Here is a 16211-nt window from a genome sequence, read left to right as displayed (position 1 = left end):
TCAACCTCAATCTTGTCGCCATGGTGACTCTAGCACAGGTCAATTTACTGCTGACAAGGGTTTTATAATGCACTTCAATTTGATGCTATGCCTGTCCAAAAGAGAAGAGCCCCAAAGGTTGTAGCAGGACCTATATGGAAATCTTTGTCTATGGTGCGGGGCTTAGAAAAGACGTTTTCAGAAAGAATTATAGCAATGACTTAGCAATTAGGACACCACTTAGCATCACCATAATACTTTGTTTTCAAGGCACTCTCATTTCCTTGGCTCATGTGAGTCCTCGTGTATAGTAAACCCTGGTGGTGTAGTGGTTAAGCACTGAGCTGTTCACCAAAAGGCTGGAGTTTCAAGCCGCTCCGTGGGGAAATATGTAGCAGACTGTTTCTGTAAAAGTCAGAAATTTGGAAACCCTATGGTGAAGTTCAACTCTGCCTGATAGGGTGGCTATGAGATGAAATCAGTGCAAAGAAACAGATCGTTGGTTAGTATATAGGGTATTGGTTAGGCCGTCAAGGTTCTGAGTAGACTAATGCCTTGCCCGAAGTCCTACAGTTAGCCTGGAATGGAGGTCACTCTGAAACACAGATCCTCTAATCTGACGCTGGAGTCAGTATTCTCTTTGATTTGCTGTACGCAGCACACAGCAAAGGAAATTCAGGCCAAAAATCGTGTGGCATTTCTGCTTCCCAAGGAACACATAACATCAGAACAACCCCAAGCTGTGTTGACAGAGCAAAGTGGATTTGAGGGGGGGCCACGTTGGTCGGTGTGGCTATCTACATGGATAACATTCGTTGGCAGTTAATTTGTTCCGTGGCAATGCCCAAGTCTTTTCTCTGAGCTCCTGGTGGTCAACTCCCTTTCTTCCCACACTCCAATCATTCCTAATTGATAGGGGACTGCGTTTATCGTAAATTGCTTTAGAGAAAGAGAGTGTCATTGCTGCTTTCCGAACTCAGTTGGAAAAGAACTTTAGCAGTCGCTCTTGACCTCATAGCATGCTCCATTTCATTCAAGTGAGATCCGCCTCCACAGAAAGGCATGCAAATGATCTGTAGCCTCGAACCCAGCAACGATTTGTTGAGTATTTATGCTCAATGCTACTGAATTTGTTGAGACACAAAAGTAAATCATAACATCTGGTTTTGCCCTCAAGGAACTTATAGTCTGGCCACAGCATGCTTGGAAAATTCGCAGAAAAGAACACTTCCTGTGGGTAAGAATATAGAGAACCTAGGATGAACAATGGAGTTTAAGGGGAGAATTTCTAGAAGATAAACATGTAAAATGTTATAGCTTGCCTGGCTATTGCACATAGGTAACTTTATCATCACACACATGAGGGGTCTTCAAAAAGTTTATAGAAAAATTCTTTAATCTTTTTATTCCATTTTCCTGTGAACTGTTTGGAGGCCCTGCGTATGTGTACATGCACAAAATTGGTTGTAGGAATATTTTTCACTCAGTGGCCAGATCTAGAAGTAGCAAACACCACTTTTGCCCTCGCACAGTGCAGTGGAGTCAGGAAAAAACAGTCTAGTTCTATTCCCCATAGGAAAGAGATTTAGGGTTGCCTGAATATGGTGGTGTTTCTGCCGTCATTTAAAACAGTGGACTTTCTTAAGGGAATTTGAAGGGGAAAGACAAGGGCACCCAAGAGCAGTCTGTCTTGGACACCAACTGCTTTGGTTTGCCTTGACTACATTTGATAAACTTATCACAAATTCTGAGTTTTCATCTTGGTGGAAACAAGAGGCAGCCTTCTTAGGAAATATTCTTGTTAGTTTGTTTCAGGGCTATGCATTTTTTTTACAAGACAACCTTATCACTAAAGTACTCTCCATTACACTTAATACATTTGTCAAATATGTCATTCAATTTTGCAAACATTTTTTCAAACTCATCTGTTTGTATGGCTGACAGCATCTCCCTCTTTTTTTCTTCACCTCTTCTAAGACATCAAATCTTTGTCCTTTCATGCCCCTCTTCATTTCGCTAAAACAAAAAGAAGTTGCATGGAGTGAGGTCAGGTGTGTCAGGTGCATTGGGCAAGAGAGGCATGCTGTTTTTTGGCCCAAAACTGGTGCACCGAGATGGCCAGGTGAGCAGGTACATTGTCGTGGTGGCAATATCAGTCCCCTGTCTGCCACAAATCAGGCTTTTTTGGTAGCACGCTGTTACACAATCTTTTCAGAACCTCTAAATGGAAAGCTTGATTAACAGTCTGACCTGGTGGAATGAACTCGCAAATGCACTAGAAGTTAACATTTTCATCTGTTGGGGAAGTTGGTGCACTTCCAAACCAAGGTTTGTCTCCAATTGACATTTCACCTTTGATGAAACGAGAAAACCACACATACACTTGAGTTTTTCCCGCAGCGCTGTCCTTATAAACCGTGTTCAACATCAACAATTTCTACAGCATTTTTCCAGAGCAGGAAACAAAATTTCATAGCCACACGCTTTTTTCTTACACCAGTGATCACAAAAAACGAGGTTTGCGCAAAACTGCCACTGGGTGCATTAACTCAGAACACGTTGCTTGATGCTTGCCCAGCGGGAAAAATGCACACTATGAGCGCTCTGTTCTGCCGGGTACAATTGCATTTGGGTGTGGGGGAGGGGTTAAGCCCTCATAAACAATGTCTTCTGATATTTATTTGAAGTAGTTCTTATGTAACCACCAATTCTTTTCTTTTTTAAATAAACATTTTAATGAAGTGTAACCAACAATTATTAGTCAGTTTCAGTTGGATAATGGGTAAGAGTCTTCAAAAGAATTCCCATTCTATGTAATATAATATCCCAGTACTCACTTTGGGAGATATTCTAGTTGATGAAATTTAGTAATGTAAGAAATAAACAAACACAAAGAAACTCTGGAAGAAAGCTACATAACGACTTAAAATTTATACCTAATTTATGTTGTCCATGTATAAATTGTGACTATTTTCCATAAGTTTTCTGATTTTATAGGATTTTTTAAAAAAAATCAAATGGCCAGAATTTCATGTTGTTGGACTGACATTTGATGTAATTTTATTAGTTCACTTAATTGTCTTCTTCAGTGTCATCTAAATCAATATCAAAATCTAAATCACCACCACTTTCATCTTCATTTCTTAAGCACCTTCTTCTACAGTTGGAACTTCGATTATTTTCAGTATTTTCTGTCTTTTCTGGTTCCTTGTTCAACGGAATAACAATGTCTTCTTTCTTCCCACATTTAGCACAGACTTCAAGTTCACCTGCACAAGGTCTACACATTATGTGCTAGGAACCCTTCCCTGTCTTTTGTAAACATTTAGCACATTTCTGAGGTTTTGATAGTGGTTTGCATTTACTGTATTGTACACGCCATTCAAGAACTTCTTTACAGTGTGGACATACTCCATCATGCAGTTTTGCATTTATTTTCTGGGTCTGCACACTCTTATCAAACTTGTCATTTAGGAACCTACACGTATTCTGGTGCCTGGAACGAGCCACGTTCCCTTTCCGAGAACTCATCACGGAAACCACGAGCACGAGGTCTCGCTGTGAAGAGTCCTTAGGAAATATTGTGCCATCTTCCATCCAGGTAGTTCCTTGCCAGTGTGTCTCACAATAACTATACTTGGCTACCTTGGGCTTCACAGCCGAGGCAAACCTTTTCATGGCAGGGCTGAACTGGTCACTGATATTCTCAGGTCACAGATTGCGCTTAGGCACAGCAGCCCTGTCGCTGATGATATTTCCCTCCCGTGTGTCCTCGATCGACTGGCAACTCAAGGGTTAAATCTCATGCAAAATATAATTTGGGGCCTACAATATGACTTTAATATTTGAATGCATTTAGTTGGAGCAAGGGATTTTAAATTTATCTAGTTTCCCTTAGAACCTAAGTAGTTTCACAGCTAATGTAACTTACACATTATGGCGCATGCCGGGCCCGTGAAAGCCTATGCATTTGTGGCCCTTTGTCTTAGGCTGGGGTTCTCTAGGGAAGCAAAACCAGTGAAGCTTATATATGTGTAACGAGAGAGCAAGTTGTATCAAGAAAATGGCTCACAACACTTGTAGAAGGAGACAGATGGGTCAGATATTACTTAGGCTGGAGGCTTTTCTTGCCTCAGATAATGTGTGGGACCAGCCTCTCCACAACCAAATGGATCTAAGGGGCAGTTGTGTAATTGAGGGGTATATTAAAGAGACATCAGACAAGATATTACACGCAAATGTTCACCTTTGTAGTCATGACTTCAGGAGCCAGGTTCTAACGGAGAGAGGGGGTAATGTAATCTCAGGAGCTCATATAATCTCAGGCACGCAGGTTACAGTACGCACATGCATAACAGGAAGGGCTTGTACAATAGGCAGACACATAACAGGAGGGACACGAGCTAAGAGGAAGGGGAGGCGCTGAGGCACACACATGACAGGAAGGTGCATACATAGCCAGATGGGTGGACTTTACAAAGAGGATGGCAGCCTAGCCTTGGTCGTCTGAGTTGGCTTGACCTTAGGTGTCTTTAAGTTTGCTTCGGGGTACAATCCATTATCATTATCAGCAGGGAGTGGCCCTCCTTAGGGTGGGACAGACACTAGGGTCTGCTGGCCTTAGGTGGCTGATAACCTTCAGGCATTTAGCCTTTAAGCACTTAACTTCCAAGTGTATAGTCCGTGACCTTGTGTTTGCAAACAGCACCCTAAACTTGGCATTATCATGGGGCACATCATGGGGAATCACTTTTACTTAGGAGAACATGAGTGGGATGCAACTCCAACCCACGAATGTAAAGGTTCCCCCTCTGGGATCCTTGGCTTCCCACACTCCTTAATGTAAGAGTGCTGAGAGTTTGTTAGCATACACACTCCTCTCATTCTGTTTCCCAAGATCTGCAGACCCTCAAAGGGCTTGTAGCTTCAGAGATGAGTAAATCCACTGGTGACTCCCAGGATCACAGGCCCAAGTCCAAGGCTGATAAAATCCATATGCAGAATCTAGACCCAGAATAAATATTAAGCAAGCTGTTCCACAGCATCCACTTATATTGGAAGCAGATCATACTACCAAAGAAGCTCTTCCTTTTGATTGATTAGATCGGGGCTGTGATATGAGTAAACATGTTGCCTCTGAGCCTAATCTGCTTACAACCGATTGACTGCTCATAGCAGATCTCATTGTGGAGTTAATTCCATTATGTTATATGAAGATCTCAGGAGAGGGAATTACTAGGTCTTAACTGCCAAAGGGTTGAAATTACTGGCTCAGCCAAGTTGACACAAAACCTGTCACACTCCTGGTGCTGGGGTCTACTGTTATGTAGTAGCTCATACAATAATAGTCAACTTCCCAAAACGTCCCACTCCATGGACACTGAGTAATTTCACTAAGCGCATTAGTATTGTGGGAATGAAGCCACAAAGCATCTGTGAAAAATAATGCTGAAGAGGTCCAGAAGATTTATAAGAATTCAAGAATTCTTAACAATTTAGAAAATGTGTCATGGATCCCTTAACAATAACCGTCCCCCCACCCACCCACACACACACACGAAATCCCTCTCCTTATGAAAATAACCGAATACACATATTTTGCAGATAATATCACGTACTTTCTGAACTCTCTGAAGCCATTCTATAGACCCCCCCCTTGGAGTAAAGCAATTGACAGTCTCACGGTCCCTTTGGGCTAAATGGTGTAATGTTAAAGAGACTAGGTATTGAATTCAGACAAACGTGCACTAAATCTAGCATTTTCTAAGTCTGTAACCTTGAGTTAATCATTCAACATCTCTGCATCTCCATTTCCTCTATTTTTATCTCAAAAAGGACATTATTAATACCTGCTCCACAGGGCTGTTGTGAGGATTAAGTGAGAAAATGTATGTAAAGCAGCCAATACAGTACAGGAAGGTCATAGCATCCTCAGCAAATGGAAGTGGAGAATATATATATATATATATATGAAAAAAATGCTTTTATTATCATTTTTATTGAAATGTCTTTTCAGTTCTTTCCCCTGTTTTTTACATACATTTATTGGAGCCTCTTACATCTCTTATCACAATCCATACATTCCTCCAGTGTGTTCAGCACATTTGCACATATGCTGCCATCATCATTTTCAAAGCATTCTCTTCCCACTTGAGTCCCTGATATCAGTTGTCCATTTCTTCCCCCTCCCTCTCCCGCCCACCCTCCCTCATGAACCTTTGATGAGTTAGAGATTATATTTTCCATATCTTACATTGTCCTCCATGGCCCCTCCCCCACTTTTCCGTTATTCGTCCCCCTGATCCTGGTGAGTTTGTTCATTGTTAAGAATTTTACTTATGTACAATTCATATCTCATACTTTTCAGTCGTTCGATCACATTCACAAGGGTAGTGCAGCTATCACCACAAACAGTTCCAGGAGATGGCTTCCTCCTTGTACTCCTTGTTGTTAGCTTCCCATTTTCTCCCATCCTCCCGTCACCCAAAATCAAGACAGAACGTAAGCAAATGGTCCAACAACAATGCCACAATGAAACAAAGAGAAAAACCCCAATCAATAACAAAGCAGAAAATATTAAGAACGGGAGCAATTAGACTTTGGGTCAGGAGGGAGAGCAATGGCAAGGTGTCACATTTTGACCTAATTGCAATTGCAGTCAGCCACCCTACAATGTAGTCTGTGTGGGGAGAAGCCCTTGCCCCTCGATGGTCCACAGTCAGAGGGGAGTCACCAAAAGGGAACCTGAAAATGGGTTTTGACCTTCCACTGCAAACTGGGGCAAAGTTTATTTCATATCAGTCATCCTTTGGTGTGTGAAGTGGGTTCAAAAGATTGGTGAAAACATGGAATAAAAGATACTACAATTCCTTGAAATTTTTGAGGTCCCCCTCATATATGTACATGTACTGTGGACATGTTGTCAGGTGAAACCAGTTCCTGGGGTAAAAATCAGTAGAGGTGCAGTGACAAGGAGGAAGAGAGTGACCCTGGCGAGGTCACAGTTGTGAGGATGGTGCAGAACCAGGTGGTGTTTCCTTCGGTTGTACACAAATAGGGTCACTATGAGTCAGAACGGACTCAAAGCGCCTAACAATACCTTGTGTATGTGAATTTCCCACTGGGATCATCAGGAATTCAACCTTGACCTCCCGATTTCAGCTGTCCTTCAGATGTAACTTACTTGGAGAAACCACTCATGAAATTTATGTCCTCATGCCCTAAAGCTGGTCCCATAACTCCTTGTACTTTCCTCCAAAGTAGTGTTTCTGCCATGGCATTGAAATTGCCTGGTTATTCGTTCGTTTACCCCACCAGCTCCGCAGATTCTGAAGGGAAAATGTCTCCTTTGTTTTATACTTGACTGTGCTCCTAGTGCCCAGCCCAGTGCCTGACACGTTATAGGTGCAAAATAAATCCCGAGTAGAGCATTAAGGGAGGGAGGAAAACCCACCTTCCCCATTAAGCTTTTAGAAAACCAGTGGTTGGTGGAGGTAGAAGGCTGTTTATTGCTGTGCCACGTCCTGAAGGTCAAAACTTTGAACCGGTCAGAAAGAGCTGAGAAGACAAATGCTAAACATTGCCCTTATCTGTCGCTCTCTCAATTGGAACCCTTGGTTAACTAGTTCCCAAATCTGTTTTTCATTATAATGACTGTGAAGCCCTTTAAAGTGCCATCTGAGTCAGCAAAGAGAGAGGACATTCCAGTCGGTAGGATATTCGTTTGAATGCTTATTATTTTTAATTTATATTTAAATTGTTTGGAATCTGACATGTCCTGCTTAGAAAATGCTGTAACTTTTTGGTGTGGTTGCTAAACAATATCTGATTAAAAAGGCACCCTATTGTCTAAGGGAAGGGGGGTTGCCGTGGGGTCCATGTCTACTCATGGCAACTCCATGCATGCCAAAGTACAACGCACTCCACAGGGTTTTCAATGACTAACGTAGATCATGAAGCCTGTCTTCTTTCTCGGGCGCCTCTAGTTGGGTTCTACCTGCCATCCGTTCAGTCACTAGTCAAAATCCACTTACACATCCGTGCCACCAAGAGACGCTTCCTATGCCTCAGTGACATACAGATATTTGTAATTCCTCCCCATCCCTTTCGTAGATGCCTAGCAAGGGAACTTAACAGGCTTATGGACACAAGGAACAGGGCCCTTTTAGCTACCAGTGGGTGATGAGATGGATAATAGTTAGATCAATTGGAGAATGGCATTGTCCGCCCCATGGAGAATTCCAGTGTAGATCACATATATGATAGTAGTTTTCAGAGAACAAAATGCACATAAACAAAGCAAAATATTTTAATCTGAGTTAAAGGGCACTTAAGTATCAACTGGGTAGTATCAGTTACACAGAAATTCAGCACTTGAATAGTGGAGATGGAGCTGACTTCACGCTGAACTTAGGACACTCCCCGAAAGTTAATTTTAACCATTTATCTCAGTCTCCTCAAATTAAAGAGCAGATTGTGGCTGAGGGGGGTGGGTGAGGGGGATCTAGTATTTTAGTTTTCTGGTTGCCAGGGCTGCCGATGAAGAGAATTATATGACTCCTTTCCAACGCTTACATTTTGAAAGGAGCTTCGTTGTTGTTGTTGTTTAATATAGAAATAATACAAATGGAGGTGGCCTAACAGCTGCAATTTTAAAACATGACGTTCAGAGCTGCCTTCTGCCAGCACTTGAAATTGGCACTCTGCACAGCAAAAATCTCTGTTCATCACTACTACCTCATGTAGCTCCTATTTCCAGGCGGTTAGCCTCCACATCTGGACTTGCCTTGATCACCCCAGGATGCCCCTGCTCCTTCACTATTGATCAGAAGCATCCTCTTTCCCAATAGGTGATAGATTTTTTTAACAACCATCCAGGTCATCCCAGCTTCAGGCAATTGTCTGCTTAAGAATTATAGTGTTTATTCACTGGAGGATAATAAGACAAGGGAAAAAGTCAAATCATTTCGCCTGTAATTTGCAGCTGTTTCATACAGTGACGCTTCACCGAGAAAAGAGCCTGCAGTTCAGATATTAGATAATGGCTCCTCCTTTGCATAAGATGTTGAGAATAATTTTTTTTTCACAAGATGCACTTTATTTATGCGCAGGTCCCTCTATCGAAAGAGCTTGTTAGGGCTTAATGCTGATGAATGGCGACAGCACCATTCACACTTCCAGGTTATGGTCTGTGAGTGCTTTCATTATATGCACTAATTTACAAGGATTTATTTATTTTCTCACAAATGTAAGAATGTGCTCCAAGCTGAACATGCTGTCCGAGCCCAATGTTTCTCTTGGTGGCAGTGGGGAATGTGGGGACTCAAGCTGTTGCTGTTGGGTGTTGTTCTTCACACACACACACACACACACACACACACACATACACAAGCTTGCCTCACTTCCTAACCCCATGGTCATATCAAAGAGCGATGCAGTTGTCATTGCTCTAAGATGGAAGAATGCCATGGAGCTCCATTCTCATCCAATGGCTGTGTCTTCCACGTGCTTTGAAGTGCTGTGGACAACGTTGTCAATACCAGTGTTGGAGTTCAAAATTAGTTCTGGTGTCCCTCTCTCACCACGGTAGTGCCTCTCTGATGAAAGGACCTGTTCCCTCCGACCTTTCCCTTCCTTTTCTCACAATTGTCCTTTCTGATTCAAAATCGTACTGGCCGGTTTAAAACAAGAAGCAAAAGAGAGGGGGTGGGGGCAGGAATAAAAGAAAACACGGTCCGGAAGTAAGCATAGCAACACCCATAAGCGCATCAATGCACCTCACCATTGAAACAAATCATGCCCACAGCCTTGGGTACCAAGGTGTAGAGAGTGGGGTACAGCCATGTCAAGACAGGAGAGTAAATTGAAGCTGCATATATCGCTAGCCCCAGATGGCTTTATGTGAACTAAAATCACTCACATTCCCCTCTCTGAAGAATAAAGCTTAAAATATACTGGCCATGTGTCACTTCCTCCCACTCAGTCTAACAAGCAGTAATAGATCATACTAGATCATTACCATCCCTGGGTTATAACAATACTCATTATGGGACAGAAACTCTCCCGAAGCGATAGATAAAAAGAATTCTCATTTTCCTGCCTGGGATTTCCAATCTGGTTGTTACCTCAATGAAATTTAAGTGTCCCTTAAACCTCTACCATTGAAGAGTTTGTAAAAATGATTGTTCAGGCAATTGGTGGGTGGGTGAGGGTTTGCGGAAGGAAACAGGAAGGAAACAAAACTACAGTCCTCTAAAATATGCATTTATAAAGCGCCAATCACAAATCCCTCCAAGCCCTTTCTACTATTTCTTTCTCAGCCACAAACATAGTGTAACCCAATCAAAGTTAATTAAAGAGATTCAAGGGGGAAAAAGAATATGTTTGGAATTTGGACCGTGATTAAAAGACATCACTACACAAATATATGAAAGGAGAAGATTCTACAAACTGTCAGCAGAATAAGCCCTGAAGGCAGATACTGAGTATTTAATAAGTCCAGAATTATTTCAAACGGCACTCAGCTGTGGAATCCAGCTGACATGAACAGAGAAAAAGAGAAGGTCACAGTCAAGAAGTTCACCAAAAAAATTCCCAGTAGGAAAACCATATCAAGTCCAGGGTTAGCCTCCCTGGGTCTGTTCCAAATTTGCACTCTATTAGGTATGAGGGGTATCATAGTGGAGGAACAGAACTGACTTTCTTGATACCAGTGTATAAATGTGAATGATCTTTCCCAATATTCTAGCTCCTGTAGGAATAGATTTATCCTCTATAACTTCGGGGAACCTGTTCCAATTTTCAGGAGATCGTATTCTCTAAGTTTATGACTTCCTATTTACAACAACACGTTTGGTAAAGTAGAGGGTCAACTAAAACAAGAGAAAGCGTCAATGAGATGGATTGGAACATACCAGTAATCATGAAGATGGCACAAGAAGGACCAGGCAATGCCGTGTTCTGTTTGACTCACACTTAAAGCCATCAAGAGTCGAAATCAACTTAACAACAACTAATCCCACCACCCAACTTGCAACAGAATTTTATTTTATTTTTAATACTTACTAAACTTACTAAAGCTTCAGAGTATTCCCCTTCATCTTGGTGGCAGTGTCCTGCATTTGGCATGCAAGTCTCTGCTTGCTCTCTTCTTTTGACTCCCAAAGGGTGGAGCGTAGTGTTTGGTGAATGGCTCATGAGATCATACACTTGTAGCACACTTTCACTCAGCCTGTCCCTCTCTCCAACTGAAATCTTGATCGTGATGACCAGTCTCTAGCCAGTCAAATTACCAAGTTCGCCTTTTGGGATATTGACTCTTGAGATCTAGATGTTCCCAAACCACAGACCTACTACAAATTTCTGTCTGCTACCAAATAAACGTCTAGGTAGTAGAGAAATCGATTTTTTTTCCCAAAAGGAAAAGGCAAGATCCCCCTTGGTTCATCCTTAGCCCACATGTTCTGGAGATGAAAGGTATATGCAGATGCTGTCATTATTTGACCAGCCTCAATCTGAAAAGCCATTTTAAAAAACATCCTGACAAGGTTTGTGTGCCTCTAAAACAGATCAAGGGATATTGCTGAAGTAAAAGGCCCCTTTTGGGATACTGGTTTCCACGGAGAACCCTGCCACACATAGATGACTGTAGAGGCATTCAGGGAAAGTTCAAATGAATGTGTAACTTTCATAGATGTTAAGGATGAATCCTTCATGAGGAACATCAGCATTAATCCAAGTATACCATAAAGCTGAATCTGAATCTGAAACGCCTGCCAACGAATTAGCTCATCTGAAAGCAGTTTATTAAATTGGATTTATAAACTTTTTAGATGAGTTCATTCTCTGCCAAGAAAATAATTGTGTGTCTGTATGTGAGATATATAGAGAGAGACTGTGTGTCATAGATAATGATAGCATGACTTCAGCACAGAATCGCTTTGAGATGCTTAAAAAGACATGCTTGTCAGCACAGATGCTCATGACTTCGCCATACACTCAATAGTCTCAAGGGGTCTGGAGACCTGGGAAGGTGGCACAGTAGGTAATGATTTGGCTACTAAAGGTCATTGGTTCCAACCCACAGGAGAAAAAGACCTGAAACTATATTCCCATAAAGATTCCAGCCTAGGAAAACCCTACAGGGCAATTCTACACTGTGCTATTGGGTTGCTGGCAGTGGAAACTGAATCAATTAGACAGCGCACAAAATCATCAAATAAAGGAGACGTGGGAAAAGACTAGAATGCAAACTTCTTGTAAAGTAGTATCGTAGAGCCCTTTCAAGAGCACCGTTGAAAGCACCAAGGGAAGCAGGAGTTGAGGCAAACCTACTTCATGGGTCTGACACCTTTTAAATGTATTACTGGATGTGACACTTACGGCAACACACACCATGAGCGATTTTCACTTTGCCCAGGACTGTCCTAGTTTAAAACTGAACCTCAGGCCCAGCACATGAGGACACTCGATCGGGCACCTTAGCTAGTTGTTGGGTGCTGTAAAGTGACGCCAACCCATAATGACCTCACGTGTGTAAGAGGAGAACTGCTCCACGTGGTTCTCTTGACTGTGATCTTGATGCTAACAGATTTGCCAGGTCTTTCTCCCCAGGAGCTGCTGCGTGAGTTGGTACTGTCCACTTTGCAATTAGCAGCCATGTGCCTAACCAGGGCACCTTCAGGCGAACTAGTGCAGCGATGGTTCTTTCCCCTATTTGATCAGAGGCGGCTGCAATTTGGAGAGGTGAATGATTCAGCCAACGGCTTATGTCAGTTGTAAGTGGTGTATTCAGTATTAGAACCCAAACCATCTAGCTGCTACTATAACTTACTTCTCACGAACCCAGGCTGTAATTGTGTGTAAAAGCCACGGGGACGATATCAGAGACTTTCATTTGTCCTAAATGCTTAGCCATTCCCTTTGTAACTTCATCGTTAGGCTTGTACCCGCCTCCCGTTTCATAGATAAGTAATTGTTGGAGATACTACGTGCGGACAAGTCAGCTCTGACTCCTGGTGACCTCTTTGTACCACAGAATGAAACCCTGCCCAGACCTGCGCCGTCCTCACAATTACTATGTTTCAGCCCATTGCTATAGCCATCATGTCAATCCATGTCATTGAGGGTCTTCCTTGTCATTCTCCTTCTACTATGCCAAGCACGATGGCCTTTTCCAGGGATTGGTCCCTCCTGATAACACATCCCAAGTAAGATTATACAGAGAGGGGGAAAAAAAATCAACGCTGTTTTTCAGATTATTGCAAGCTCCATAATCACTGAATGTAGATTGATGAGAATAATGCTAACTGCTTTTCAAATCCATTCTATCGTAATTCAGTCATGAACTTCACCAGTGGTCTATTCATTCTGACCCAAAAAGAAACACAGCACACACTGCCACCCTCGCCTTGCCCCATTTATCTCAGAGAAGGTTCTCGGATGTTTCCCCCCTGTTTGTGTGGGGTAAGCAGTGTGGGAAAAGGAGGTGGGAATGTAAAACTGGAGGAAACAAAATGATTAGACCTCGCATTCTCTCCATATGCTACTCCTTATCATTTCTTCTTGATAATACAAAGAAGTGAATGTGTGTCCGAGCCAACCTCTCTCATTACTGTCCTATCTGTGCCAAGCAAAATTGAATCCATATGTCTTTAAAATGCCTTTCCATTTCCATGGCTTCTTTCAAAATACTGATCTTCGTGCAAATGTGGCCCACTAATGCTCATTTGCTCTTTCCCAACAGGCATCACAGTTGATAGGCATGGATTCATTTACTTTGTGGATGGGACTATGATTCGGAAAATTGATGAGAACGCCGTGATCACAACTGTAATCGGCTCAAATGGTCTAACATCCACACAGCCACTGAGCTGTGACTCGGGGATGGACATCACTCAGGTAAGCGCCACTGATTCTCAAACACTATCACCATTTGGCATCATAGAAATGGATAACAATTTTCTCATACAGAAATTAGGTAGAAAGGAAGCCTAGTGGACCTACTATAACAGCAGATAGCAGAAGTTTCTCTTCATGTAAGTCTCTCTCTCTCCCTCTCTCTCTCTCTCCCATAAATAAATAAATAAGCAACCTCAGTTGGAAGGAAATGGTGAGGTAGGCTGAGTCCTGGGAGGGGAGTAGGGTGGTTTTGGCCTCCCAGATTGAAATCAGTTCTAGAGTAAGGCCGATTTCATTCATTGAGTACTTCCTAAGTTAAGTAAATTGTTTTGTTTTGTTTTGTTTTTCAAAAAGAAAAGAAGTATTCAAGTTTGGAAAAATACTGATTGCTAAAGGTCTTTGGAAAACTTGTCTAAAGAATCTGTGAGCATAGCTTGTTATTCGTGTATATGTAAATTGTGCCTTCTAGTCTGTTTGAAAAGTTGTCCCAAGTAAAAGCCACATTCCCTCTGAGATCTGTTTTACATTTACTTAGGAAACCTTTTAATTAATTAATTTTTGCCAGTGAAATTAAAGGGGAAAGTCAGTGTAGCTCGCATCTGAATCCAAATGTCTGATTTGACCACAGTTCTATGAAATCAGGATTGGTCGTAGAGAGAAAGCATAGCACATACAGCAGTCCCGGGTCCCTGGGGATGCCTTTCTTTCCACTGCCCAGATATAAGAGCCTGGTACGTGAAGTGAAGGAAATAGACTAGACAACGCTCAAAAGGGACTTTCAAGCTCATGATTCAGTGAGCCTAATGAAATAGATTAATAATCTTTACAACAGGAGCAGAGCAGCAGTTGAGAGTTTGGGGAGTGGGGAGTGCATCCGAGAGAATGCCTTTGGCTGAAAGTAACAAAATGATGGTTGAAGCATGATTTAAACAGTAACATTTTACTATCTCAAATAATGAGATGACCAAGGACAGACAAAAATCCCAGCAGATTTCCTGTGTCACACTGGCTAAAGTCACGTGCCTTAGCCAGTCACTGGCAAAAGGAAAATCGGGATTCCATAACTGACTTGAGGGCAATGGGTTTTGACAATGAGTTTGGACCAGACATAAGTCAACCCATGGAGCTGGGCCACCTGCCCTGGGCATATCACTTCCTGATTATTGATTCAAAATCCTGATTCTTTTAGAAAAGATTGAAAGACTGCTGTTTGGTTGCCTATCAGTGGTATTCTTCACAGTCAAGACACCCCTGTTGTTGGTGGTAATGTTAGATAATATGATAGATGTAACTGGTGGCATTGAATTTTACACATGAAAAAATACATGGGAAAATGTCGTTATATATACATACAAAATTTACAGTAAGTTTAAAGACAATATTCCTATTGCTTCATTCTCCATACTACCTAATATATTGGATAGCTAGAGAAATCCAATGAACACATCACCAAGACCCTTGCTTTAGTCATGAGCTCCTACTTCCACTCTCAATACATACTCATTTCTGTAAACACGAAAAATGTGCTCATTGGGGAGTTATTCTGTTCCCTCTGCCAGTGTCTCACCCAACAAGCTCAGGAAATGGTCAAATGTAATCAACAACAAACATAAAATGGGACACCGTGTGGTCTGGGAAACTGACAAAATGAATGAACCGTTCTTATCAGGGACTTGAATGGAACAAGTGTTAGGGCAGCATACCATTCCATGATGCAAAATCCTGCAGAAGTAAGGAAAAGGGAATATTACTTATGGCAATCAGAAAGGGTGTGGATGTGTTTATATGGGTGAGGGGGAGAGAAAGAATGCATGCATATGATTCACTTGTGGGATGTATTTAACTTAAAATAGGGATTTGGATCATAACCAGTCAACTCTAAACAACTCATCTGTTTCTGTGTGAGAAAGTTACATTGAAAAGAAAACTGTGTGTGGGGTGTGTGTGTGTGTGTGTGTGTATGTGTGTGTGTGTGTGTGTGTAAATAGAGCAAATGTATGGCCCTCAACACTATGGCAGGGAGGGGGGTGGGAACCTTTGCATGTGGCACTTTCCAACTCATGATGACTTTTGTTATTAGCTGTCCACCCTTTGGCCCCTGACACGTGGTGACCCAAAGTACAATAAAAGAGCCATTGTGATCCACAGAGTTTTCATTGGCTCTTTTTCAGTAGTAGCGCAGTAGACCTTCTTCCTAGTCTTTTGTTCATGTTTGTCTGGACACTCCACCCAAAGCTGCTCAGCATCAGAGCAATTGGCAAGCCTCCAATCAGAGCGGTGTGGCAATGCATGAGGAGCTGTGGCTGGGAATGGGACCCAGCTGTCCAGCATGA

General features: G+C 42.2%; 1 protein-coding gene and 1 pseudogene across 3 annotated transcripts in view; one reads left to right on the top strand and one right to left on the bottom strand.

Annotated features, from left to right (window-relative positions):
* The window catches only part of TENM1 (teneurin transmembrane protein 1), a 697668-nt gene that overhangs the window by 594422 nt on the left and 87035 nt on the right, over nt 1–16211 (top strand). For all 3 annotated transcript variants that reach the window (XM_075538255.1, XM_075538256.1, XM_075538254.1), the window contains one exon: nt 13724–13878. In XM_075538255.1, coding sequence (XP_075394370.1) covers nt 13724–13878 — 155 coding nt within the window. The remainder of the gene's footprint in view (nt 1–13723; nt 13879–16211) is intronic.
* LOC142434992 (uncharacterized protein C9orf85 homolog pseudogene) lies at nt 3043–3510 on the bottom strand (annotated as a pseudogene).

This window comes from Tenrec ecaudatus, chromosome X (assembly GCF_050624435.1).
Source record: "Tenrec ecaudatus isolate mTenEca1 chromosome X, mTenEca1.hap1, whole genome shotgun sequence".
NCBI lineage: Eukaryota > Metazoa > Chordata > Mammalia > Afrosoricida > Tenrecidae > Tenrec > Tenrec ecaudatus.
The sequence above is the reverse complement of the archived record's forward strand: the minus strand, read 5'-3'. Positions and strand labels throughout refer to the sequence as shown.